This window comes from Saccoglossus kowalevskii, chromosome 14 (genome assembly GCF_978046115.1).
Source record: "Saccoglossus kowalevskii chromosome 14, keSacKowa6.1, whole genome shotgun sequence".
Classification (NCBI taxonomy): Eukaryota; Metazoa; Hemichordata; class Enteropneusta; family Harrimaniidae; genus Saccoglossus; species Saccoglossus kowalevskii.
The window spans coordinates 28041159-28069127 of NC_140654.1; the positions used below are offsets into that span (position 1 = coordinate 28041159).

Below are 27969 nucleotides of genomic sequence, written 5' to 3' on the forward strand. Positions count from 1 at the left end.
TACAAAATGTCGAGAATTTAAAACAAGTTACCATTTAATCCACATACGATTTGTGGGTGCACTGCAACCATCAACATTAACATCTGTTGCCATGTCAACCAGTATTTTAGATCATATCTCACATAAACCATCGCAACATATAGCGTTCGCCATACACATCCCTAATATGGACAACCATTTTGATATTTATGTGCCGGCAAATGTAGCAACACTACCACACCATATTTCGATAACACCAATACGTGCATAACTAAACATTACCAAGCCTTACATAGCAAGCGGTGTAAGGAGATTTATTATTATTATTATCTGCATCAGCCATACAAACATCAATTATTTAACTGTGCGGGAACGGAGCAATTACTTAGCATTTGCTTATACCGTGAAATGTAACTATTAAAATGTAGCAATCCGTCATGGCACTTATCACCACCTCCGGTTTGTGAACATTTTATCTCATGACGTCACTCTCATTAACCATCTACATGACAATTAAATCTTGTGATTACCTCATAATGTATAACAATATCGAATTATTAATTTTAACATGATTTTATTTCGAGTTTACATGTTTATTCAATACATATACATATTTCTTTATTATCTGATAAGACACCAATGGGTGCAGTATTTATAAGCGTCATATTTGTATCGTAGCTGGTTTATATTTATTTAACTATATGCGACGCCACACAAATTCATTATCAAATTTGGTTACCTAGATCAATTTCAGAAAAAGATGATAATTTTATAGCAGATTGCTAATGCAATTTTCTAAAATAAATCCACAAATCTACTGTTTGTTTAAAAATCTTTTCTCTCCAAATATAATATTGAAATGCCTCGATCGCAAATGTTTGACGAAGACGACGATCCTTTGTTTATGTTTATAGTTGTCAATGTCTTGTACATATTCATCTGTACTTGTGTTATTATTTATTGCACATCGAGTATATGATTGGGTAAGATGTTATTTATACAATCCAACTATCTACAGAAATTCAATGTCCATTGTAATCAATAATGTGTAACAGCTCCGGGCAAATATACCAGCTATGTTGAATATTCTACGCATCTAAGCCTATCAAGGCGAGCTAATTCATAGTTCTGTTAGAATGAGATAAAAAAATGTGAATCCCTTCGAATACAACTCGGCGACCTGCTGCCTGCATTGCTACCAATCAAGTCGAATATGTGCGATGGCATCGTTACAATATAACAAACACTATCATTTCTAGCAATTACGTACATATACCTTAATGACCTGGGTGATCCATACTAACATTGATTGCGCTAGATATAAATTAATGTTTAATTCGTGTATATATATATATATTTCTATTAAATAACGAATCTCTATTTGTCATAGTTCGACGAATCAGTGGTTGCCAAGCGGTTCTAGGAATCGTTCACGCGAGCCAGATTGGGATCCGGATCCGGATCCTGAACCAGTATCTATAAAAAGAAGAAATTGAAGTATTGAAAAATGCCCTGCATTATAAATCGAAGTGTGTATACCATAAAGTTTGGATACATGAATACAACCATCTGGTATTTCTATATTGTATATTTGTTTCATAACATTAGGACTCACCGCCTCCATAATCGATGCAATTCACACATTCACAGTGTCTACGCTCTTTTTCACAACGTCCATGAGCACTACAACAATGCTTCTTGGCTGAGGGGTCGCATTGTGCTGGTTCACCATTTGATAGTGGGTAGCTTGGGCCACATTTTCTGTCATTTCTCCACAATTCTGAACGATAAATTCATTGTTATTACATTGTATCATGTTGTTTGGCAAATATATCTTTTTTAAGACGACTAGGCAAATCGGCTTGCAAAATATGTTATCTGAATAAAATGAATAGTTTTATCAAAATAAATAGTACTGTTTTATTCTAATTTTGTCACGTGTTCAGATGGCATTGACTAATTGAGATAATTATCCGAGGTTCGTTCAATATTAATTGTTCAAGTTGACTTCCATCACGAATAAATCTGCCTCTCATTTACATAGCTGTAACATTGTAAAAAAAATGTAACTCACGTGAACATGTTGTGTTGTCTTCATTTAAATAATAACCTTGTTGACAGTGGCATTCATAATATTCTCCATTATCTGTGCAAATTTGGTCACAATCGTTATCTTCCCCACAGTCACTCGTAACTAATAGTTTGAACAAATGATTAGTGGTGAAGTAATGTGACAATTAATACCTTAAACTATCAGATTTATTAAACGAGTGAAAAATTTCTACACGATTTTAATAAATTGTAGGGCAACTGTGCTAAAACACATTGAACAATAAAACTAGCATTTTTGCATATACAATCGCCGTTGATGAGAACCGATTGTTGTGAGTTTAATCCATTGCGATTAAGAAATATAGTTACTTTTTGGAATCAAAAAAAAAGATCAAAGTTTAGGGCACTTTTTGGCTCACAAAATCTCACACAATTTGCTAAATCGAAACGATCGGCTCGACTGTGAAAATGAGGTTCAAAAACAGCGCCGCATACACATATACTTAACTAAGTAGCTATTGTTTCACAACTATGCAATCAGCATTTAGCTTGAACAAGTTTGTATTTTCATATGCGAATATTTCCAGGAGTTGAATATATAGTTATTTAAATTTACATTTGACGATTACATTGATATAAAGCTTGAATTGGTTTTAGTGTTTGTAACAAAATTACAAAGATATACAAATATTTGTATGAGAAATGAACTGTCATAAACGAAACATAGAATTCTCCACCGCAAAAGCTGAACAGGATCATCAAAATTGCCAATATTACAATGTACAACAGTGTCATACAAATCAGTGGAATGTTATCATTTTATTATTATTTCGTGGTTTAAAGGGCGGTGGTCGTCGCGTCGCGTTCTGTTCGATATGGGACTCATGGGGACATACACAATACGTGTAAAATACATTGTTTGCTTACATGAATTTCGAACACGCGCTGCGCGGCGACCACCGCCCTTTATGTATTATTTGTGTTTGCAGATGTGTTATAATGCAAGCTCGGAACACAAATCTTGTTTCAATTTTCTTCTATCAATATTACCAAATAGAGATAAATTTAGAAAAGCATGTCACCGTCATTACTAGCGAAGAATTAAGCATACAGGTGATGGTAATCGTGTTGTATGTAAGTTATATTTAATATTTTAGGTATCTAGTATAGCAGTAAAACAATTATGTTTTATACCTATGCAGTTGTGCTCATCGTCATCTAAAATAAAGCCTTCGTCACATGAACAGACATATGAGCCAAACCGGTTGTAGCACGTCTGTTCACATCCATCGATATTTAAATCACATTCATCAATATCTGAAATAAAAACACGAGTTAGATCGATACATTGTTGACGTCTGTCCTGTGCGTCGTGTTATTTTTTCCTGGCCGTTTGTGTTCGACTCAAACTGTGGGGAACTGTGAAATATTAAAGTAAACTATAACAGTGTTAAATTCTTTAGGAAAACATTTTAGCAAGGCTTTGTGATACGCAAAACTATTGCTATTTCCCTTAAAATTGTTCAAAGTAAAACCATTTAAGTGCAAATCTGTGCTTAACCAATTGAATGTTTATTTCAAGGGTGGAATGTATGTAAATTCGAAGAAAAACATATTATTTGTCATTTTCTCCGTGTCTGGAACATTAGCTCGCAAAAAGTGTAATGCCAAATGCATTGTATTTTACAATATATCAACAATGTGTTCATCTATTATTAGATGTGATGCCAATCTAATCTAAACAATCATTTTTTATTATTATTATATTTTTTGATTTGTGTGTTTGTAAACAGTCAAAAATAAGTTAAATCGATCGGTAACTAATTTCAAGGACTAGAAAGTTAACTGCTAGCCTTGAATCAGACATTGTTACATTGTACCTACCAAAACAGTCTTTTCCATTACTACCAAGATAAAACCCTTCATTGCATGTACATATATACGACCCAACTGTATTTACACAGTTATGACTGCATCCAGCATTATTCACAGCACACTCGTCGATATCTACAAACAGTACACATAGTATATTTTACAAAAAAAAATATCGTACAAAATATTTTAAGTTCGAACATTTTCAAATTTAATGTGGGCGCCGTAAAGGGCGATAAATATTGAAAGCTATATTTTCTCTAAGAACTTTGGACTCACTTACCATCACAAGAACGTTCGTCATCATTTAACCTATAACCATCATAACAACCACATATATAATATCCATTTCTATCGATACATGTCTGTTCACATTCATCTATATTTAAATCACACTCATCAACATCTGAAATACAAACAAGGAGACAACATTTAACGCGTTACAGTCCACTGCACTGTGTCGTGTTCGATATGGGACTCATGGCGACGTATACAACGCGTGTAAATTGTAAAATACATTGTTTGGTTGAACAAAATTTGAACGCGCGATGCGTGACGACTGTAGCGCTTTAAGGTGAACCCGTTCGATACCTTGCTGACGTCCTTCAAGCGCGACGTGTTATGTTTTTAGTTTTTTAGACCGTTTGTTTTTGACCCACACTTTGAGTAACTGTAAAATATTGAAATAAACTAGGAGAATAGTTTTTTGGGCACATTTTTTTTTGAAAATCACACGAATAGCTCCCTAAGGCATGCTACATACATTGGTGTTTTTATTTTACTGAAAAAAAATATCTTGTACAAGTAAACTGATTTTTTTCTTGTGTGCAAACAAATGGCCAAGTTTTTGTTTATCCACTGTACACCAAACTAGTGCACCTCATTAATATGCATGATTTACAAACATAACTGAACTGAGGGTAACTAGTTTTAAGTTGGGCCACTTTCTTTATTTGCTATTTACAAACAACTGATAAGATATCTGTTTGTAATTTACACACAGCTGATAAGACGTGTGCACTGCTGCCTTTCTAGACAGGAAGTACAGCAAAGACAAAATAATCGCTTTTGAAACAACAAATTTTGAATGAACAAAAAAGTACATGAATGTACCACTTCAATGTAATTATATGTTAACAAAATAAAAACTTACAATAAATTTCTGTAATATTTTTTCTTGGCTTTATCATTGAAAGGTGTCCGACCACGGGGTTACTTTCTTAGTCCAGAAGTAATGCAGTTACAATGGGAGGGGGCTCCCTTTTACAAAATATGGTTGCAAACAATAAAATACGGCCATCTGTGGTGGCTATGCATAGCATGAAAATTCTGATAACAGGCCACAAACTACATGTAAAGGTTGATCAATGATAAGAATATGCTTTGACCTGGTATATATAATCCATTTTTCAGAGGAGTTTTCACCAAGTAGGCATACTTGCATGCTTAGGTTTTTCTAAATTCGTAAATTATGTTACATGTAATAAATCTGTCTGATAAATACTTGGTTGTTTTATCTATTGTGCTCATGCGAACAAAATGCACGGCAACGAAATAGTAGCGTGCCCCCCCCCCCCGGCCGACATCTTGACACCGGATAGTGGGCCAGTGTTTTACGCAAGGCAAGGGTTGACTTTTTCGTACGACTTCGGTAAAAAATAAAAGTATCATCTAAAATCTAGGTAGTTTTTATAGATGATAACAGTGAGTCCGGTTACAATTCAATTTTGAAGAGATTCATCTACGAGTATAAGACCCGAGGTTACTGCGACGGTAAAACTCTGTTTTGCGGGATTTGATTTTTAATAGCACAGGAAATGCTACATGCCGGCATACATCACTGGGTCACATTTTACAATTATTCTATTCACATCAATTAAAAAGCAGGGCAGCTTCCTTCATTAATGTGCAAAATATGCAAAGAAGGAGAGGATTAGCAGTAATTCTTTAGTTTAGTTGTCATTCACTAATTATGGACGAGATAGTAAGCACGCGAAAATTTCCAAGAAAAAGAAAGCGAGGAAGAAAGAAGAAAAACGTCAAAAGAATGATCACTCCTGTCAAAAAAGATGTTTAAAGAGACGATGCTGGGTCGTACAGAACAGATTTCCCCGTCGAAACCAGTGTCAGCCAGGAAGTGGGCAAAGAAAGTGTTACCGTGACACTTAGAGTCCGATGAATCAGACTTCGATATAGTGGGTGATACTCCTGTTCAAAACGTTCGAGAGATGTCTGTATCTCGCAGGAAAATATTGTTACCTTCCGACGTAGAAGAAGAAAACGAGAGTGAATGTCACGACCGATCGTTTGAAGACGGCGAGATTCGACTCGTTGACATGTCACTGTTGAATGGCGCCCTAGAAAAAGAGATTTGTCAATTTTGCAAAGTAGGCAATATCTCAATAATGGAGCGCTAGCGTCACGGTCTAGGCAGTCAGGTTGATTTTTTTTGCACGCAAGGAGATCGATCGAAACTTTTCACAGATATAAATGTCGGTTCATGATTTTTCTCGAAAACAATTTTCAAAGCATTTCATTTACAATTAGCCCATGTAAATTTTGCTACTAAAACGGGAGTTAACGTTGTTTGAAGTTTGAAATCATAAAAGTGCCGATTTCTCGGTGTTCGGTTTTTGGCAATTACCGTTGACCTAATTTTAAATGGCGTTTCAGTGAATAGCGCTAAGATGTCGCCGTTTAGCTTTTCTTACTCATGGATATGTTGGCTTCATATCCGTATTTACATATTTGCAAAATTCTATTGCGTTTTTTCACAAACCTCGCGCAAACCACCGGTATACTCTAACTTTAACACCAAAAAACGTGCATGAAATTTGTGATTTTCGGAAGAAAAAAAAACTTAATGCAAAAAATAGAAATACGGATTTAAACTTCATGACCTTTGCTTCAAAACAGTGTAAAGTTTTTGATCGCATGAATGACTGTAGAGATGACAATTAAAATTGTATTCACGTTAGTTAAATTATCAGCCCCTGCTGATTTTCAGAATCACGTGACGCTAAAACAAACACAATGTTCACAAAATATTAATAATAGGAAAATACAAGTCAAGAGCTTTCCAAACATATAGATTGTATGGTTTCTTGTAAAATTTATTCCGATTATAGGTGTTTACATTTTTCATGCAAAAAAACTATCCTGCTACCTTAAACCCTTGACGAAAAATCCCGTAGCAAGGTCGAAAACATAGTTTCCCGGCGGTACGTTATTATTTCAAGAGTGACGAATATGTTAAGCCAAAGAAAGAAACACTTAACATGTCATTCTGCGATTCTCAACAATTCTTTTTTTGTTTTTTGTTTTTTATTTTACCTCACAGAAATGTAATGGCAAATCTTTTACTCACGCTTTAAGAATGTTATACTATACCTAGATAAGTTACCATGTTGGTTTTATTTCAAATTTACAATGATAAAAAACGCTGTAATGTTTATGAAATTCGTAATGATGTATCAGTAACACATTGCATACATATTGACAAGTATCGACTTTGTCTTTAATATCCAAAATGTTTGAGCAATTTTTATCTAATCCGTAGTATGTCTGTACTTGTTTTAAATCTTTTACTTTAATTCAATTTAATTCAAATAGGGTTTCTAGAATTTGTTAATGTAAAATATGTTTTTTTGAAAAGGAACGGAGATCTTGGTACGATTGTAATTATACTGGCAACTCTATGGGTTACATACCTTGCATTCACGTAGGCAGTTTATTTGACATTTCTTTTTAAGGGTACTGTGCGTTTGTAATTTTAAACCTAAAATTTAACAGGCTTAAGGCAAGTAGAAGTTATCTTCCATGCTACTTTAAGTAGAGTGGAAATTACAAAGCGGGGTTTCATGAATCGTTTAGCTTTACCTGTTAACTGAGTTTATGGTTGATAGTTAATAGTGTAGTTATTTTAAGTGATTCCCCTTTCACTTTAGTGACACGCTGTTAGTGAGTAAATAAATAAATAAATAAATAAATAAATAAATAAATAAATAAATAAATAAATAAATAAATAAATAAATAAATAAATAAATAAATAAATAAATAATTGAATTAATATTATATTGTACATACCATGACAATTTCTTCCATTATCATTAAGATAATAACCTTCATTACACGTACAAATATAAGAACCATCTGTATTGTTACAGTTATGACTGCATCTACCATTCTTATTAGCACACTCATCAATATCTATAGTACAATAATGTTCAACAAAAATAAAAAACACATCGTACATGAGTTTGTATTTTAAGATAGAACTTCAAAATACGATTTTTCAAATTAACTGCAAGACCCGTTACTTGAACCAAGGCCTCAAACAAGCCGTTAACTACCGTTTGCTTCTGAGTCGCCGTCCGACCTTTAACAAATAATACTGCGAATTTGGCAAGTGTTTGGTGTTAGGTGACTGCTTTTGTATAAGAACAATTAGCCAATGACCTGGACAAATTGCACGTGATTCATATACATGTCATAGTAAACTAAACGTTGCATTGAAGCTCATTTAGTGGAGTGACCATGCACTCACGCAGCTTGACGATTCGAATCCACGGTGTTGCTGCTAATAACATGCACCATTTTTACACAGTAAGGGGAAACGTTTTGCTCTTCCATTGAGCCATGTGAGAACAACATAGTCCTGAAAAATAGTTCTCTTCTAGTAAATAAGTATTATTGTGGAGAAAAAAACTAGTAAACATAATTATATTGTTTAGGACAAAGAAAAGTAAATAATGAACAAAAAGGAAAGGAAGGAAGGAGTTAGAAAACACAACATCAGCCACAGAAGACTTGAGCTGCTATGATTTCCAATGTACGTTCTGGGAAAACATGAATTAAAAGCTTCATTTCAATATCGTGTGGTATACTTTGATTTATTCACAAAAAATGACAAAAAGTTCAATAATGGACTCAAGAATCGGGTACGAGCGCGATTAAAAGATCTTACCTGACCATGAATATAGCGCTATATTCAATAACTAAGTGAGTGTTTCTATTAACAACACTCTACGTTCAATCTAAGCACTTTGGACTCACTCACCGTCACAGGTATGTTCGTCATCATTTAACGTATAACCTTTATTGCATTTACATACATAATATCCATATTTATTGGTACATATCTGTTCACATTCATCGATATTCCAATCACATTCATCAATATCTGAAATACAAATAGGATTCACAACTTGACGTCATTCCAACACATCGTGTTATATTTGCAGTCTCTGTGTACTTTAATTTCGGTTGTGATTTAGATAATATTTTTCTTAAACCAAAATTTGATATGTGAATAATTCTCAAATCCAAAATTGACTTTATATATTCTGTATGTTCTAAGCGTATTTCCTTGCATTTTTTATCTTTGTTACAGCCATTCAATTGTTCTACCCGTCGATTCCTGTATTCGTCTGTTCAATGTTTCTTTTATTACGTCGACTACTTATAAAACCAAGGTCATATAAATCAAGATTTTATTCCAACACTTTTAATTAAATGTGAATTCATTTTTACCGTTTCTTTTAGTTTACATTATATTACAGTTTGGTAGTAATCATTTGAGGATTTAATGTTAAAGGAGTTCTACGTAATTATACTGTTATTATAATTAGTCGGTCATACTACATTTTACTGACTCAAAGACTGGAGCAGTAAAAATTTATATTTTCCTTTTTGGGTGAAAATTGGTTTTAAATGACAGAATTTGTCAAAACATTGTTATCTCATTAGAAGTTTATATTTTTAAAAGTCTGTTGCAAGAATTAAAAATAATACGTTTTGTTTTCTTTATATTTATATTAAGTTGTCCTTCATTACATGACATACTCAGTTTATTAATACAAATTTCCAAATTATTCAGATCATCAGCATATTGTATACAATTAAGATAGTTGTCACTCTGATTGGTTATGCTCAGCTCCAATAAATATATGACAGATTATTCGCGATCAGTGTTGGCTTTGTTTATCTTCACAAAATGAACTAAATTCTTTAGTATTCCATAATTTAATATAAATTTATATTTTAGGCCTTTTAAAATTCAATAATTTCATTAATTTTCTATTAAATTAATGTATTTCTCCATGAACAATCGAATGCTTTTCTGAAGTCCGCAAAGCAAGGTATATATAAACGATTTACTCTATTTTTTCCGTCTTTTCCATGAGTGAATCGACTGCTTTAAAAGGTAAATTGCATCAGTTTGTTGCTTTATTTCTAATCCAAACTGATATTTGGTCAACATTCTACGTAATTTTCATCTTTCACTATTCACAATAAGGTTAAATAGTTTGTAGAGACAATAAACAAATGATTTAATATTAGTTTTGAACAATTTAATCGTAATTCCATCATTAGCTGTTGATTATTTTTTTATGTTTTAATAGCTGTATGAATTTTTAAAATGCAATGAGATAAGAGTTATAATTTTGTTTTTTATTTTTCTATTAAAGCCGCTTCAATTTTAGAAATGTCATTAATGTTGTTAAACAATATGCCGATTTCATCACTTTTTACTATGGGTAGTTTTGCTAATTAGGTCATGTGAAGATGAACGTCTTGCATTGTACCAAGAAGAAAACTGATCAGCCTTAATCAATCAGAGTTTGGTTGTTTAGTGCGCATGTGTACTGAAGTGTATATTAGTTGAATGTAGTATTGCTTGTGTTTGGTATTTATGTGGTAAATTCAAAGGTATGAGATCTTTGTATGTCGGACATTTGTATATCCATTTGTTTTATGATCCGATTTATGATTCATTTTAATGCCAACAATGTATTAACATCATTTTCACCACTCCGGAACCGGGTCTCAGTGTGTTCACGGATTTAGTTTAAATTTGTTACATGCACGTGATATTGATTTTTCTGATTGGGTTCAAAACGGCCGACTGGTGGCCAGTTTTAAAGAATATATTTCCGGGTCTATATATCTGACATACATGAACCGATAAATTTAACAACACGCATACATTAAATATCATATCGAACATATACACGTGTATTTGTTTCATGGTTCGATTCAAGATGGCCGATTGGCATCCATTTTAAAACCAATCAAAATTAAACTCTGCAAAGCTCCCATGTGAATATAGAATATAAATAAATCATTGATGTTTTGTAAAATAAATCATGTCTGTGCATTACGTAAGGCACCTATATACCGAAACCAGATTTCAGCTGTGTATTGACGGTGTTCATAGAATTCATTGAACAAAATGGCTGATTGGCGGTCATTGTTTTTTTTCTCAATAATACATCTTTGACATTCCTGGGTTTTGGTAGGCATGCAATATTTCATGCCTATAATACAAACGGGGTCTATGTATTGACAATCATTTTTAGATGTGATGCCATTTTTATTAACAAATTCACATTTTGGTGGATATTTGAAATTTGGGTGTGTGAAAGTAGCGTAATTGATGTTGGTGTTTGGAAACAGTCAAAATCGTAATTGCAGCAACAATCGACTGGTAACTAATTTTAAGAACTTAGGCATATACTGTGATATAATCTTTATCACGAAGTTTATTGTGAACTTTTAATCATATTATGTAGGATTATATATATATGTGTGGATACATTGTACACATATTGTACATACCATGACAAGTTCTTCCATTACCACCAAGATAATAACCTTCATTACAAGTACAAATATAAGAACCATATGTATTATCACAGTTATGACTGCATCTACCATTTCTATGAGCACACTCGTCGATATCTACAAGTACAACAGTGTACATGAGTTTTTATTTTAAGGTAAAAGTTCTAAATATGATATTTATAAATGTTCACTATTCAACACTGGAGGCTCACTCACCGTCACATGAATGTTCGTCATCATTTAACGTATAACCATCATGACAACTACATTCATAAGAATCATGTTTAGGAGTACAAATATGTTGACATCCACCGTTCTCCACATCACACTCGTTTTCTGGAACCTTGGGTTATAAATGGCCGACTGTCGGCCATTGTGTTTCAAATAAAGCAGTTCCAGGTTCCAGTTTATCCGACATGACCAGTATGGAATTCGCCGGTAAGCGAGTAAGTCAAGATAGGCTCTGAATACCGTATGCTTCAAGTGCTATAGACCGACTTAACCACTTAGGTTATTTCCCCTATCGCTCCTATTTCGGGTAATTATGTCATTTTTGTGACTTGACCGATTTTTTAGTCATCCAAATCTCAGAAACATTTAATCAAACACTTTGTCAGATTATAGGTTATTATGTATTATCGGTAGATGTGTTGTGCAGTTCCCACACTTCCCTTTCGACTATCTTAGAATGAAGTTCAATCGGAAGATGACATGTTGAACCCTTTCAGATGGACAAGTATTCTGATCTCTTTGTTGTCAAATTATTTATATACGAGTTACTTACTCCGCGAATAAAACACGTCAGCGGTCACGTGCCTTTTCCCGCTATATTGGACTTTAAAAGTAAAACAAACGTTTAACACTTGTATTCAGTATAGTGAGTGACCCACTGTATTACATATGAGGGACGGACTGTAAAATACGTTTTATTGAATTAGTTGCATACATATTCATAGTTTTGGAGGGAAAGTACACATTAGTCTGGAACGTTCTGGTCTCAATACACGTTTTCATTAGAGATTCAACTATGACATATAAATGTCAAAGTTGTCATGTGCAAGATACTGGTAGAAATATTTTGTTAAAACACACAAGCGACTCGACCAGACAAACGTGTCATCCAGACAGAAGGAAGGTCAACTAAGATGTCACTGAGGGCATAGGCACACAATAACAACAGCATGTCGGATACACACACAAATATGGGAGAAAAACAACCATAATTCGGAAGAGGTACTAGAGTAACCATCATAACCATGTCCTGTGTTGGGCAGAGTGGTAAGATCAGTATGTAAGGATAATGTGATGGGGAATGGAATGACGACCCAATTCAAAACAAGCTTTCAGATTATCACTATTAGTGATTGATATTACACCTTTCACCTTTCAATTAGTGGTGCAGGTGGTCAGGTGAATCTATTCTGGGATACCTAGAAAAGAACATCACATTTCCCGCTGATTTATTTGATGGGGAAGTGTATAATATGTCGGTATTAGTTATCCTTGACACATGCTATAGTTCTGAATACCAGTTATGGTTGGTACTAACTTGCTGGACATCTGCAAAGACAATGCATTTAGAACAACTGTAAATCTGCAACTGATAGATACGTGTTTAAGTGATGTTTTGGTAGTACTGGTCATTTGGACATGGTCAGAACAGCAATTGATAGACCTGTTATTATCATACCAGAACAGGATACCTTCATTCTAGGGGACTTGCCAAAGGTCCAGATGGTCACAAGTATGTGAGAATAGTAGTGCCTAGTAATAATGGTAACTGTGTGGTGGTTTATGCAAGTAATGGTCCATCTATTAGTGTGGAATATTATCCTGTTTTCAAGCTAGGGAGATATGCAACCCGATCAGCACACCAAAATTAAACATAGATGACAATCAATAATAGCCAACTTTGATTTTATTATAGCCAGGCAGGATGAGGATGCAGATGCCCTGCCATGTAAGGAAAAATAGCACAATACATTTGTACACCAAAGTGTGCAAAAAAAGTCAGGGTGGACAAGGCACCATTCGTTCAGTGTGTGCAATGGTGAGTACAGTCATCATTCCCGATGCTTGCTCAATGGTGCCACTGTCTTTAACATCTGTATCACATGAGTATTAGATGTATTTGCAACACAAGAAGACACAACCGCGGGAAAGCGTTAGACTAATTTGTGAATGACAGTTTTCTTGACAAGAAAGTACAAAGACCACTGCGATCAGAAGGGAAAATTGCTGTGAGAATGGAAATGGCTTTGCCTGTGCCATTAAATCCCATTCTGCCTGCACGTGAATAACAAAGGAGGATGTGGAAGGATGCTATTTTGTACTCAGAGAAACTGTAATAGAGTCCTCGCATGACAATCTTAGTCATCTTGGACAGGAAAGGAGCGTGACTGAAATGTCTGTTCAGTGAATTAATATGTGAAAACACTGAATATGTAGGAAAATAACAGCTAAAGATAAAGATCTATTGGCATTGATCAAGAGGCCTGCATGGACTATTTGGCAATTGAGCCATCAAAAAGTGTAATGGATGTAAAATGTAAAAATTAACTTATGATAACAGATTTCACAAAGTATGCCATCAAAAAGTGTAAACGATGTAATATGTAAAAATGATTTTATAATATTCAGATTTCACAAAGTATGCCAAAGCAGTTCCTAGTCGAAACTAAACTGATAGTGGCATCAAATGGCATCAATGGGGCAGTTAGTGTGACATAATCGGATAAGGGCTGGAACTTCGAGAGCTGTAACATGGAGCACTTTAATACAATTTATTTGATATGCTTAGAACACAACCCAATTCTGGCAAGGAGAACTGGAAACAGTAACTCATGTATATAATTGCATGAAACATGTTACACCTCAAAATGAAAATTAAAAAAAACAGTCAGAGGACCAAAGAAACCAAGAGCCACAGTGAACCACACAATGATTATCCGAAGCTGACTGTTATTACCTACACACAAAAGAAGTATGTTGAAGAGCGCATAGACATAAGCCTAAAGAAATCTTAAATCCTGTGACATGAACTGGTTCGCATAACTTAAAATCATCGCGTTTACGTGAACCACTTGGCTGAAATTGAAAAATCGATTGATCAGAATGTAGAAATAGATTACATTACATGTGTGTTACACTTTGATAAAAGAAATAAAACAATAAAATTAAACTATCTTCAATTCTCAAAGCAAGAGAAAAAAACGTGGGTACGGATATAAAACAGGATTCGGTAGTTGGGTTCGGTGTTAAATCGAAATGTGGTATCTGTGACAAAACCATCATCATTGACAAACCTCTCACAAGTAAGGAGTATTCGAAGCAGGTTTGCAGTTTTGGTTAATAACATGACAGAGAATCAATCTTATTTATCCAGTTACTTAGTTCTTATTCAGCATAACACACTCAGTTTTAAAAGGATGCTCAAGAGGAGTGCGTATCTAGAACTGACGTATCTAGAAGGCACATTGGATTTTAAAATATGACATATGACAATCCAGTCTTTAACTATTGACCTTCAGAGGTAATCAGTTGCTTAGCAATACCTTACGATGAAACATGTTGTCAAATGATTCTTACAACAACAAAAAACTGTTCAATGTTAAATGGCTTTGGGGAATATGGCACATAATGCTACGAATCAATTAGAACATAGTAAATCACTTAGTTTACCTTCTGAGCAGCTTTGTTGATCAGCATCTAAAATAAATCCTTCATCACAAGCACAAATGTATGAGCCAAACAGGTTGTGGCATATTTGTTCACATTCATCGATATTCAAATCACATTCATCAATATCTGAAATAAAAATCGTGGACAAATACTTGATGTAATAAACTCATTATGATAATGTATGCTCATTCAAATTAAAGTCAAATACTATCGTGACATATAATATACATGTGGTGAAACAAAAATAGCAGAATACAAACATTGTACTTTATAAGTAGCACATAGAAAATGTCTGACAAATAGTTGGCAAAATATGGTTATCGTATTAGTATTACGCTCTACTTTCACTCTAAACACTGTGGACTCACTCACCGTCACACGAATGTTCGTCATCATTTAAGGTATAACCATCATAACAACTACATTCATAAGATCTATGTTTATCTGTACATATATGCTCACATCCGCCGTTTTCCCCATCACACTCGTTCTCTGCAAGTATAATTAGATGCAAATAATAGCATATGTAATTGTGTTTGTAATGGTCATTTATTTTCATTATGTCCGATATCACAATGTCGAGTAGAAATACTTAGAGACAAATTGAAGAATATTATTTATGATATGTTGTTATACTTTGATATGAGAGATAAAGCAATAAATTAAATCTGTCTTTAATTCATACAGTACCGTCAGAATCGGATTTTGATTGTGAATTAGATTCTGTTATATATTCCGAGGTGGTTCCTGTTGATTGATATTAAGATTATGAGTTTTTGTTATAAATTATATATTTATATGCAACAATAAGGCGATAATAATTTTGTTTTATACACAAATAAAGGTACATGTAATGTATAATATTCATTTATTTAATCTGTCGGGTAACTCAAGATAATTTTTAATTGGAAAAAACAAACAAACAGAACACAAGCGTATATTATACCAGCATTTCAATGCAAAAGTCGCTCTATGTGTTATAGAGTGTGTTTTTAATTATACAAGCCGTCGTAAGTACACTGTATGGCATTGTTTTTCTTTTTTATAATCCGAATGGCTTACAGTAGAGATAAATTCTTAAATCAGCAGAATGAAGTAATTTGATGAAGAACTCCGCGACCCTCGGGTATTTGATGCTCAAAAGGCGTACATGATTTTTTTTTCCAGAATTACGCAAACGACGCCTTAACAATAATTGTCATATTCAATTGATCCTCAAAACGCGACGTGTGGGCGTGTGGCATTATTCAGCCTTTGTATTTCCTTAACATTTCGTCAATTAAAACGAGTTTACCTATATAACACACCGGTACGCTCTTGGCCAGAGGTTTGTACAAAAATATTCATGGAAAGAATTGTAAAATGGTCGAAATTGTCGAAATAGTTTTTTAAGCTATAACTTTTGGAACAGGAATTTCCAAAATTCTAATTTATTTTGACAACACATATACTGATTTGTAGACTTCTAAAACCAAGATAACGACCTAAACATATATAAGAAGCTAAGAATTACTTGTAAAAACAGTCCCTATGCATGTCATATGATACTTTTTCATTCTGTTGAGCGTTGTTTCCGTCATTTTTTTTCAAGAACATATACTCCATGACATACCATATTCCAAAGTAGTTTCTTCCCAGTAATCGGTAGTGGTTTTTTCAGCATATTCAACAGTCGTTTCTGTGGCAATATTTGACGTGGTTTCTGTCCCATAAGCGGTAGTGGTTTTTTGAGCATATTCAACAGTCGTCTTTGTGGCAAAATTTGACGTGGTTTCTTCCCCATATTCTTCTGTAGTTGCCTCACCATACTCTACAGTAGATTCTGTGACAGGGCGTGACGTGGTTTCTGCACCATGGTGCAACGTGGTAGCAACCCCAAAAGAGGTCATTTCGCCATAAAGCGTAGTGGCATCTGTGGTCCATTCGATATCTGTATATGAACATATAATAATAAGGTAGAGTTTATTTCTATAAATAATAAGCCTGCCATGTGATACGGAGGTGTGCCTATTCCAATTGACATTTGTTCTAGGTTCATTATATACTAGTAGTCAGAATAGGGGTTTACTAAAACTTTTCATAATCAGTTTACTGTGAGTTTAGGTGGCAATTAACTTAATCAATCTAGAATATTACATGTGGTATATATGCTTTCTCAAATTGGCACAATAATATGAATTTTATATTTTTTTTATTGTTAGTTTTATAACAATAATATCCTGAAATTGCTCATTGCATGAAGCTGTTTTTCCTTTGCTAGTTATGAGACGGCAAGGTCATCGTTTTTTGTTTGTTTTTTGCAAACAACGTACAGATGATGATACTCACACGTATACAACGATTGTATTTATCATTTGGTCAAATTCGATACATACCAGAGCAAGTAAATCCATCTTCATTGAGAACGTAGCCATTCTCGCAAGAACAATCGAATGATCCAATTGTATTGTAACATATCTGTTCACATCCACCATTATCATCTTCAGAACATTCGTTGATATCTGTAAGCCAATATGAAAAAGACGCTCCTTGTAAATGTTGTATTCTGTCTATGTCGCTCCTGTACTTTACAAATAATGTTATGTCTGACTGAAAGCATCATTACAAGACGAAGCAAGATTTTTAGTATGTACATACATAACTGCAGACGTGGAGGTCGGACAACTTACCTATACACGTGTCTGTATCGAATCTTAAGATAAAACCAATTGGACAACCACAGATAAAAGATCCTTCTGTATTTTCACAGTGATGAGAACAACCTCCATTGTCATCTGAGCATTCGTCAATGTCTTGGGTAAGAACATATTCGGGAGTACACTTTAACCCAGTATAGTATAACAGGTTGCCATTCACGTAAATATAAACAGATTTCCTATGATTCACAACAATTCACAAACCTCACATATAATATAACTTTTCATATATACAGTTGATTTGGAAATCGATTCGCCATATATTTGTTTTCGTTACTGTTACGCGAGTTGGCATAGTTACGTACCGCCACATGTGCGTCCATCAGCATTTAAATTATAACCTTGGAAACACGAACATGCATATGAGCCGAACGTGTTATGACATACATGTTCACACTCGTCAGTTTCTAGCTGGCATTCGTCGATATCTGTAGTGTAACATACAATCATAATCATTCAGTGTACTTGCATATTATTTCAACAATGTGACTGATACATGGCAAGTTAACTGACTGTCACCAGTACCTCGACTGATATATATTTAAGCATGTCAGTGTGTAGGCACGTTTATTGTGAGATTGCAACCAATACCAAAAGGTCAACTTAATACATGTGATAGGTGGGATCAAAATAAATATTCAAGAAATATTCTATTCTGCTTTTCTTCGAAACAGCCATGAATTTGAATGTACTTAATAATAAATCACACGTACCAATACAATTTCTCATATTGTCACTGAGAGTAAAGCCTTCGTCGCAGGAACATTCATACGCCCCAACCAAGTTTTCACAATAGTGACTGCACCTTCCATTGTCCACAGCACACTCGTCAATATCTTGTATAGTAAACACATACGTCGAATTAGAATTGTTACAAATTATTATTAATATTAAAAGTGAACACATTTGCTGTTAATAATTATGTAAAGATGACCACAGATGAGTGTACTCACCGATGCAATTTCCAGTCTCAGGATCCATATAATACCCAGGAAAACAAGAACATACGACATAACCTTCTGAGTGGTCACATACCTGATCACAACCTCCGTTGTAGTGGTCACATGCATTATCCGCTGAGATAACGCAATAAGTATATTTCGAGTGGTAAAGGATACTATTATATTAATGTGATAGTTGGTATACATAGGATGTAAATTTACTATATGCTTTTGTGTATATATCTTCTTTAACTCAATACGTATATGAAATGTCACAGTTAAAGTTCTACAGAGACCAGTCATTTGAGATTGCGATATAAATCGGTGATGATATAGCCAGTGTGTCTTTGGCATGTCACATCGGGGATATTGACATACAATAGCAATAAACCTGCATAATTTTGCTGTTATTCAACTCAGTTACTGAAATGTGCAATATTAAATTATGCATTGGCCTTGGCCTTGTTATTAAGTAATTCGAAATAATCATCAAAATCAAATTACTGTGTATGGTTACATACGTATGCATGTCATCCCGTCGTCATAGAGATGGAACCCTGGATAGCAGTCGCATTCATGGTAACCGTACATATTGATACATATATGTTGACAGAAGCCATTAATATGATTACATTCGTTAACGTCTGTAATACAATGCATCATATACAGTGAATAAACTAGGAACGTATACATCAATGCAATACTATCACAGTGAAACATGGTTAAAGTTAATAACTTCTTAGTATTATGGTTAAACAGAATGGCGGTGCTTTCATTTTGAGCAGGAAATAGCCAATTAACATACACATCGTAACGCTCCGTCACTGGAGGGCGTGATGTACAAGTATGGTGCATTGAACAATACTTTAAATTTCAACATTTTCACGGTACGTATTCGAGATATTTAATTTGAAGCTTGCTTTTAATCATTATTTACATCTAGAGGAATATGATAGAACATTTCTGGATATGTCGCGTATTATATTCGATATTAAATGGTTAAAACAATACAATAATAGGTACCAATAATTTCACGACATTGTAATATTTTTTATTTAATTCATTATTTTTGTAATTAAGAAAATGTATTTGTTAAGCAACTATGCCCGTTCGAATATGTATGTTCTCCAGATAATATAATTTACTTACATGATGAATATTATATTGCATTTCAAAAAACAAGTAGTCCTTACCGGCACAACTTCTACCGTCAGTATGTAGTGTAAAGCCGTATTCACATGCGCATGCGTAGCTGCCGCTGAGTTCTATGCAAATTTGTTCGCAGTGATGTGTACTTTCCCCACATTCGCCAACATCTAATTTAAATATGAAAATAAACATTTAAATAAGTTACTTATATTAAACATTTAATGTTGTATTCCCACTTTGTAAATATGTAAAACATCAATCATGGAACAAGCTAAAAACAATATTTTGACGCGGTGGTGTTTTGGCTAAAAATATGATATATTTTTAAGTCAATATTCGGTCCTAACTTTCCTCCCAATTTCATCATGAGTACTTGGGGTTTCTTAAGACAAACATGTCTACAATGTAAATCGCATTACATTCATATTCTGTAGTTAATTTATCTTTACCCGTCGACACTATCAACTTCCGGTTGTTCGTATATTTGTAGCAAGATAATGTCTAACTTATATGCAAATTTCGAACAGTTAACAGAAGTTCTTATTACTATTATTACGGTTAATTTTCTAACGAAAATAAAGCACAAAAATAAAAACAAAATATTTGTTATTATTGTGTTTCTACAAAATACTGTAATATTTCTATGATGTAATCACTCACCTAGACACGAATGTCCGTCCGATGACAACACGTACCCAGCATGACATGAACAACTGTAGGAACCGTTGTTATTTAAGCACATGTGATCACAGTCATTATTACCTAAAGTACACTCATCAAAATCTATTTGAAATAAACAGAAGAGTCATAGACAATTTGCATATAAGTGTATTTGTGGATCACGATGGGTTAAATAAACAAAATAAATTTTCGAATTGAACGTATTTATAAATAAAATGTTTAGTCTGACACAAATATACTATAATTTCTATTTGTTCCTGCTTAGAATGTTTTTGTTTTTTTTGAACTTTTCCCACTGAAACTACAGACCCATACATACAATTAAAACATAGCGTTTTTGTTTTGTTTTGTTTTAGCACAACGGCAGTACATGATCCAGCGCCATCTAATGTCCAGTTACTGATTTACCTTAAGTCTATATAGTTAATGTGTTTGTGTTTAGAGTGACTGGTAGTACCCTGCCCACATACGACTGCTATAAATACGCTGCAATTTTTTCACGCGACTAGTGACCCATATAAATTTTGGAACAAGGAGATTATTTGTGGGTTGATATTCTGATACATATCGAATCTTTACACGGCTAATCTAATGTATAGTTTTTATTACCGTATCATACACCTTAGATGTGACAGAATTTAAGATAGTTGACTGAATTTCACCAAATAACCAAATCAATCATATTTATTCATAGCACATACTATTTTTAGGAAGCTGTTTTTTTATACACTAGGTCAATGAAGGGTTAACCAAATCGTCAAATCTGAAATAATAACATGTGTGATTGAGACCACGCCCTGATTTAGCAACATTCACATTAGCCACATTGTATAGTTTAATATACGACAACTGCAAATTAATTTTCCAATAGTTAGGAGAAATATATAAGAGCTGGAATTTAAATATTGGAGAAATGATAACAGAGTGTATTGTGAATTATCATAATATGACGAAATGTAAATTGAATGTTTATTTCATTCTTTCATATTAGATTTTTTGATTTATGAATAATTCATAATGGAAAGTAACAGTCACCTAAATGTACTACCATTCAAACTTTCTCGCTGGTATGATTTCATATTATTACCCAACCTCTATTGTCAACGTAGCGTTCATCGATTAACCAGTGACTTACCTACACACGTGTGGCCGTTGTTACTCAGCGTATAACCATGGAAACATCGACACTGATATGATCCTATGTCATTAACACACCTTTGCTTACACCCTCCAAGATCAGTCTCACATTCATCTATGTCTGAATTATAAAACACATACCAATAAAATACCACGGAAAAAATTATATTGAAAATTATCACTTGTTTTATATATAATTTATGTTTCTAATCTTAATATTTGTTCGACTGCCAAACGCTTATCGAGTGTTCAATTTATGCACATTAATTCATCTACACATTTTATTACCCAAAAGGTTATCTTACATGAAGTAAATTGTTTACATTTTTATTAAAATATAACTAAATGTTGAAATGAAATGTTCATGAAATTCAAAAGTATTGCTATACACCGAACTATAACCGGGACATTGCTTTGAGGGTCAGATATGTCTTATTGGAGGTATGGACATACATACATTTCCACAATGTCAAAATAAAACATTTAATGTTATCAATCATGGTAACATAAAGAAAATATAATACATGTATATTCTTCAATTAGGCTCAAACCTCATTATGCATAGTGTTCAAATCAACCAATGGAATGCCTGAGTTTATTTATTTTTGACCATTGGCTAACTTTCTAGCATCAAATTATTAGTGTGTAGCCGACAGCTGTATTTTCATAAATGAATATTATTACTAGAAACGCAATTATGTCTTTGTTTGCATTAACTTGTATAATGCAGACTCATTCATTGTACAAAAAAGCATAAATTGAATAACAATTAAAAAGAAAATTTGTAAGATTAAATTGTTGTTTTGTTTTGATTGTAACTGACCTTCACATGATGAGTAGTCTGTACCATTTACTGCGTACCCTTCTTCGCATACACACTCGTATGAGCCTGGATTATTGATACACACGTGTTGACAACCGCCATTGGAATCATCGCATTCATTTGTATCTAAGAATTACAAAACACATATTATATACTACAAAATTATTGAGATATCAGAATATGAATTTTAACATTACTAAATTACTAAAAAATGTGAGTATTATGCAGCAGTGTAAATTTAGTTGATTGTTTCGTAGCAATGTTTCATCGCCATTAGTTACACATGAGTGCACCATAAAATAACATTAGTAATGTTGATAAGTAAGTATTTACTTTATAAGATGAATTATATGACAATTAGCTTTCACTTCGTTGTCAACGAGGAGTCAAAATAAATGATTACTCATTTGATAATGTGTATGTCAATGATTAATAATATATAACGGATGCCTACCATTGCATGTCCTGAGGTCGTCTTCAAGAAAAAAACCTTCATTACAAGAACAATGGTATGAACCTTCATCGTTGACACATACGTGACTGCAGCCTCCATTAGCCACTCTGCACTCGTCAATGTCTGTGACAAAAATTAAACTATTAATCCTGTATTTGGTTATATATTACTGTGCCACATGCCTACGTATATACGTATTAACAGGTTATTAAGAACTGAATTAGGTGCACCTTGGGTTTAAATTAGTTCAATAAATATGCAATGTAGTATACAATGAATAGTGAGACGTTTAAATGTTTTATTTAACCTCATGGTAATTCAAATACAATAAGACAATTTTATATCCTATGTATGATTTAAAGAAGACAGCCTAGTAAAATGTCTCAATGTGGTTAAACAAACCTTATATAAGGTTGTTATAGACAAATTGAGAATTAATACCCACACTTCTAACATTGAAGAAGGCAGATATATTGAACGGAAGCTGGAAGACAGAAAATGTTTCTACTGTTGGGACCAAATCGGGGGTGAATGTCATTTCATAATCTCAAATAGGAATTTTGATAACATACATAAATCTTCTCTGCACCATGACAACAAATAATTAACATATTCAAATGGGGCTTAGTATATACGATAGAAAGCACACTGCAGTCATAAAACTAATTTACCAGCTGCCTGCATTTTTCCGTTTTCCATCTCTTACCTGGTATTTTTTTTATTTCTTTTGCTGTTTTGTTTGTCCAAACTTTTTTTTGTATTTATAATTAGAATATGTTTTCCATGAAGTATTTATTATTTTATAGTTGTATTTGTAATGTACGTACCATGACAACTGATTTCGTCATCTCCCAATGAGTATCCGTCGTCACATGAGCATACTGCAGTTCCATTAATTACACTTTCACAGATGTGTTCACAACCACCGTTATCATAGTCACAACTGTCTTCTATATTATGCAACAGACAAATCAACAAAATGACGTTGTTGGTGGAATTGGTGGTGGTTTGTAGTGGTGGGATTGGAGAGGTTCGTGGTCGTTACACTCACTTAATGACAAATCCATACAAGGTTACCCAAGGTCTCATATGGTCTCATATGAACATAGATGGCGAATTTGAGACATTTCCAAGCCAATTACAGCATGTCGCCCTCAGGTCAAAACTCTTAGGAAAGCGCATTGAACTTTAATTTGAAATTCGAACAATTAGACTTTTTGGGAGAGGAACCTTTTTAAAAGCAACCAAAATAACTTAAAATATTATAATTACGATAATAAAAACACATGATTTGTATAAAATTGTTGCATACGATCTACACGCAAAAGTATCGACACGACTTCTTTTACATATTAAAGTGCAATTATTTTTAACACACAACATACATTAATTAATACTGATATGAATTCTTACCTGTACAGTTCAATCCGTCGTCTAGCAATCGGAATCCAACTGGGCAAGAGCAAACCGTACCGTTTTCCGTTACCTCGCATATGTATTCACATCCTCCATTGTTGTCATGGCAAGGTGAACGCACTTGACATAAGAAAAATGACGTCATGTTTTACTTCTCTTAGTATTTATATCTATCGACGTACACCTTTTATTTCATTGCACTACAAGTCAATATAGTATGTGCAAATTAAAGTGCACCAGTTAAGACACGACATAATACATAATACATAAACTCTTCACATACCTAGATCGTTGCTTCCTTACAGTTTGTCCCTATTTCTCTAAAAAAGTGAATTACTTAAAAAAGGGTATACTATTTTCATGACGGGATCCCCTGGAGAGGGGATCTCGTCGAGCGAAAATTACTTATTACATGCTCATCACTAGAACACTTTCTATGTAGAATGCGATATCATATTGATACTCACCGCCGGGTATTGCGAAGGCTAGAACAATGGCTATAATAACAAGACACGTTATTCCCGCTAATACCAATCCACATTTCCAACTGGCTATCCCGGGCAATGTTGACTAGAATACAGGAATACAGATAATAGATATTGTTTTATTTAATGGGCGCAATCTCGTTGGTGGCATATGGACAGCCTATCCCCACAATGGCTGGCACACAGCTAGCATAACAAATCTCAGTGATTTTATTGTAAGTGTGTATCTTTCATTGCATGTTTTAAATTGTTGAAAAAAATGGAGAAAATTCAACTTGAATATGTTAAAATATATTTTTCATAATTTTCTAGAGTTCTAGAGGTATAGCGACTTTTAAGTAATTTGTAACAGATCGAATACAGTTAATGGTTAATTTTACTACATTCTGTGTATTGAGTATCAGTGTGAACTTTTAATATAATAATAAAATATATGCTGACAAGCAAGCAATTGCTACAAAATAAAATAATTTATAACTCCCAATTCGTCAATCTTTGGAGAAAAAAAATCTAGTTGTGGTTATTGGACTGCATGTACACATTCATAGTTATATCATAGAATTACTGATTGTGTAATATATATGAACACTTATAGCTCTATGTATTAATACACCATTAGAATTATGGATATATTACCTTATTTGACATTTTATATATCTTGTTCAAACTGTCATTAATACAAATTAGTTGTGTAAGTAAGAAGCACTGAAATAAATAAATAAATAAATAAATAAATAAATAAATAAATAAATAAATAAATAAATAAATAAATAAATAAATAAATAAATAAATAAACAAATAAACAAATAAACAAATAAACAAATAAAATAAAAGACAATTAAAACGCTCACTTTATATAGCAAACATTTGACCTCATACACTGTGAAGGAAATTAATTGATTAACAGGCAGCGATAGGAGCATTAATGACACTACCACTTTTTCATTTCATCTACACTGTATTAACAGCGTATTTTATACGAGTCTACTTGCCTAAGATGATCATGGAATTTAAAATTGAATTAAGGACAATGTATATTTTATATATAAACATACATGGAAGGAATTGTGTTCCAGTGGCAGAAATGTTTTATTTTGTGCGAGCGTATAAAGGGACATGAGACAGTGGGGATTTTTAAAACGAATAATAATGTGTTAGTCGCAGCTATAACCATCTGCTATTTGTGGGATTTCATAATTTTAACATTATTTTATAATCTTTTAAATGATTAAAAAACAAGCAATAAAAGGAGAGCCGATTATTTCGTCTTAATTGAAACTATTGTTAAACACCTGGCCGAAAGTGTTGCATTACATAGTGGAAAGTTGTTGACGCATAGTTTAAGGTTCAAGAAGGTTACGATGATGATATTAATGTTATTATTTAGCATATACGTAATACGTATATTATTATATTTCTGTAAAGGTGATAGGTAATATGATTAATTATGATAAAGACTATGAACTATGAATCATATGGTACAGTGCTGCTCAAACTATAATCCATGTTGGAATGGAGCTGTGTCTAAATATTTCAAATGTTATATTGAATTTATTTCTCTTCTATTATTTCCATTCATATATGAAGTAAATGGACAGTGATGCTGGTGGTATTTTCGTATTTTAATGCAGGTTTTATGACGTCACTGGCTTAGCTGATGTAGCAATAGAGATCAATATATCTGTTTTGTCAACATTTGGCAATATATTTGAATAAAGCCACAATTTTAGTGTTTCAAAAAGGTGACTGAGCGAGAAGATGCTAACATATATACTATATGTTAGACAATATTTTAGTGATCATCTTTAGATTGTGAAATATCCGAGTAATTCTGTGAAAATGTAGAACGCGTAATACAATAATGGTCATTATAAAGACATGTGAAACAACAAACAAACCTAGTTATGTTTATTAAACGTACACGCGAGTGGTAACACTGTCCCGTAGAACTACGGGTGGGTAATTTCAAAATTTCTTACTATGATAGAGTCTGGTGCTTTTAAATTGTGGCCGGAAAGAATTAACTGAAGATGAAAACAAAACCGATGGGGAATCTTGTCGTTCAAGAACTGTACAGTTATTATCGTAACATGTCATCACTAATATACAGAAATATAATTACAAGATCGTGTTTCGAACAGACAGACGTTGATACCAGACATGATAATACGCATCTAACAAATCTGATATGCTATTACTATTCATTACAAAAAATTTTTAGTATTGGACGATATATACTCGTTTGTCATGGAAGCATAAGAGATACACGCTTACGTGAATTGGTAGATTGTTGGACGTTCACCCAGTACGCAATATGTTTGCCAAGCTCTTACCAACTAAAAACATTGGTTATACCAATAGACGTTGTACTTATTTAATGTCAGATGGGATAGAATTGGCTGATAATGTTAACACGTGATGGGTTCTAGCCAATACAGTGTAATGTTTTGGCGACTACTTAGTTTAACTTGGTGGGATTTCTAAAAACATTGTAGTGTATCACTGACCCTAAAAATGAGGCTCATCTGGACTATAAAATGTAATTTTACTAAATCTCTTAATTTATGTGAATGAACCCGTTGATCCAGATACTTAAAAAATGTTGATGATTATTCCATGCAGTGGTAAAATAAAATGCCGTATATAACATATTACTGGGTTGTTTAATGGCATTCGTGTATACGTAATATTATGTATGTCAGTCAGAGTACCCTGACCAAATAATAATGGCGGATAGATATTGAAATAAAATTGGCGTTATCGAATTTGTTTCGCCTGAATTCACTTTGGCTTGTTCGTCGACAAATATTAACCTATGCTGCGTTACTGTATATAGACGACATATGTACTTACACGTGTTGATATGTGTCTTGTTGCAATGTCCGATTGACGGCCACGAGTTAATCTCTGTTAATTGTTCTGGACATGTGACGTACGCGAACGGTATCTCGTTCAGCACACTCCATGTATTTATAAC

The 27969-nt window shown here is 33.4% G+C and overlaps 1 protein-coding gene across 2 annotated transcripts; it reads right to left on the reverse strand.

The window, feature by feature from the left end:
- Positions 1–533: 533 nt before the first annotated feature.
- Positions 534–27969, reverse strand: LOC146734659 (uncharacterized). Of its 2 annotated transcripts, XM_085508092.1 has the most exons (29): positions 27846–27969; positions 25629–25697; positions 24975–25077; positions 24505–24627; positions 23919–24041; positions 23092–23214; positions 22638–22763; positions 21813–21935; positions 20657–20779; positions 20041–20163; positions 19369–19491; positions 18860–18982; positions 18620–18742; positions 18212–18334; positions 17880–18002; positions 17586–17711; positions 16823–17140; positions 15901–15957; positions 15583–15702; positions 15211–15336; positions 11524–11646; positions 8963–9085; positions 7990–8112; positions 4187–4309; positions 3916–4038; positions 3226–3348; positions 2054–2173; positions 1595–1759; positions 534–1455 (listed from the first exon to the last, which is right to left on the reverse strand). In XM_085508092.1, exons 2-29 carry the CDS (start codon positions 25638–25640, stop codon positions 1379–1381), a joined length of 3441 nt encoding a protein of 1146 aa, XP_085364218.1. In that variant the 5' UTR covers positions 25641–25697; positions 27846–27969; the 3' UTR covers positions 534–1378. The 2 variants fall into 2 exon arrangements, with proteins under 2 accessions (XP_085364218.1, XP_085364219.1); XM_085508093.1 differs by lacking the exons at positions 25629–25697; positions 27846–27969 and having other exon boundaries at positions 24505–24707; positions 24975–25046.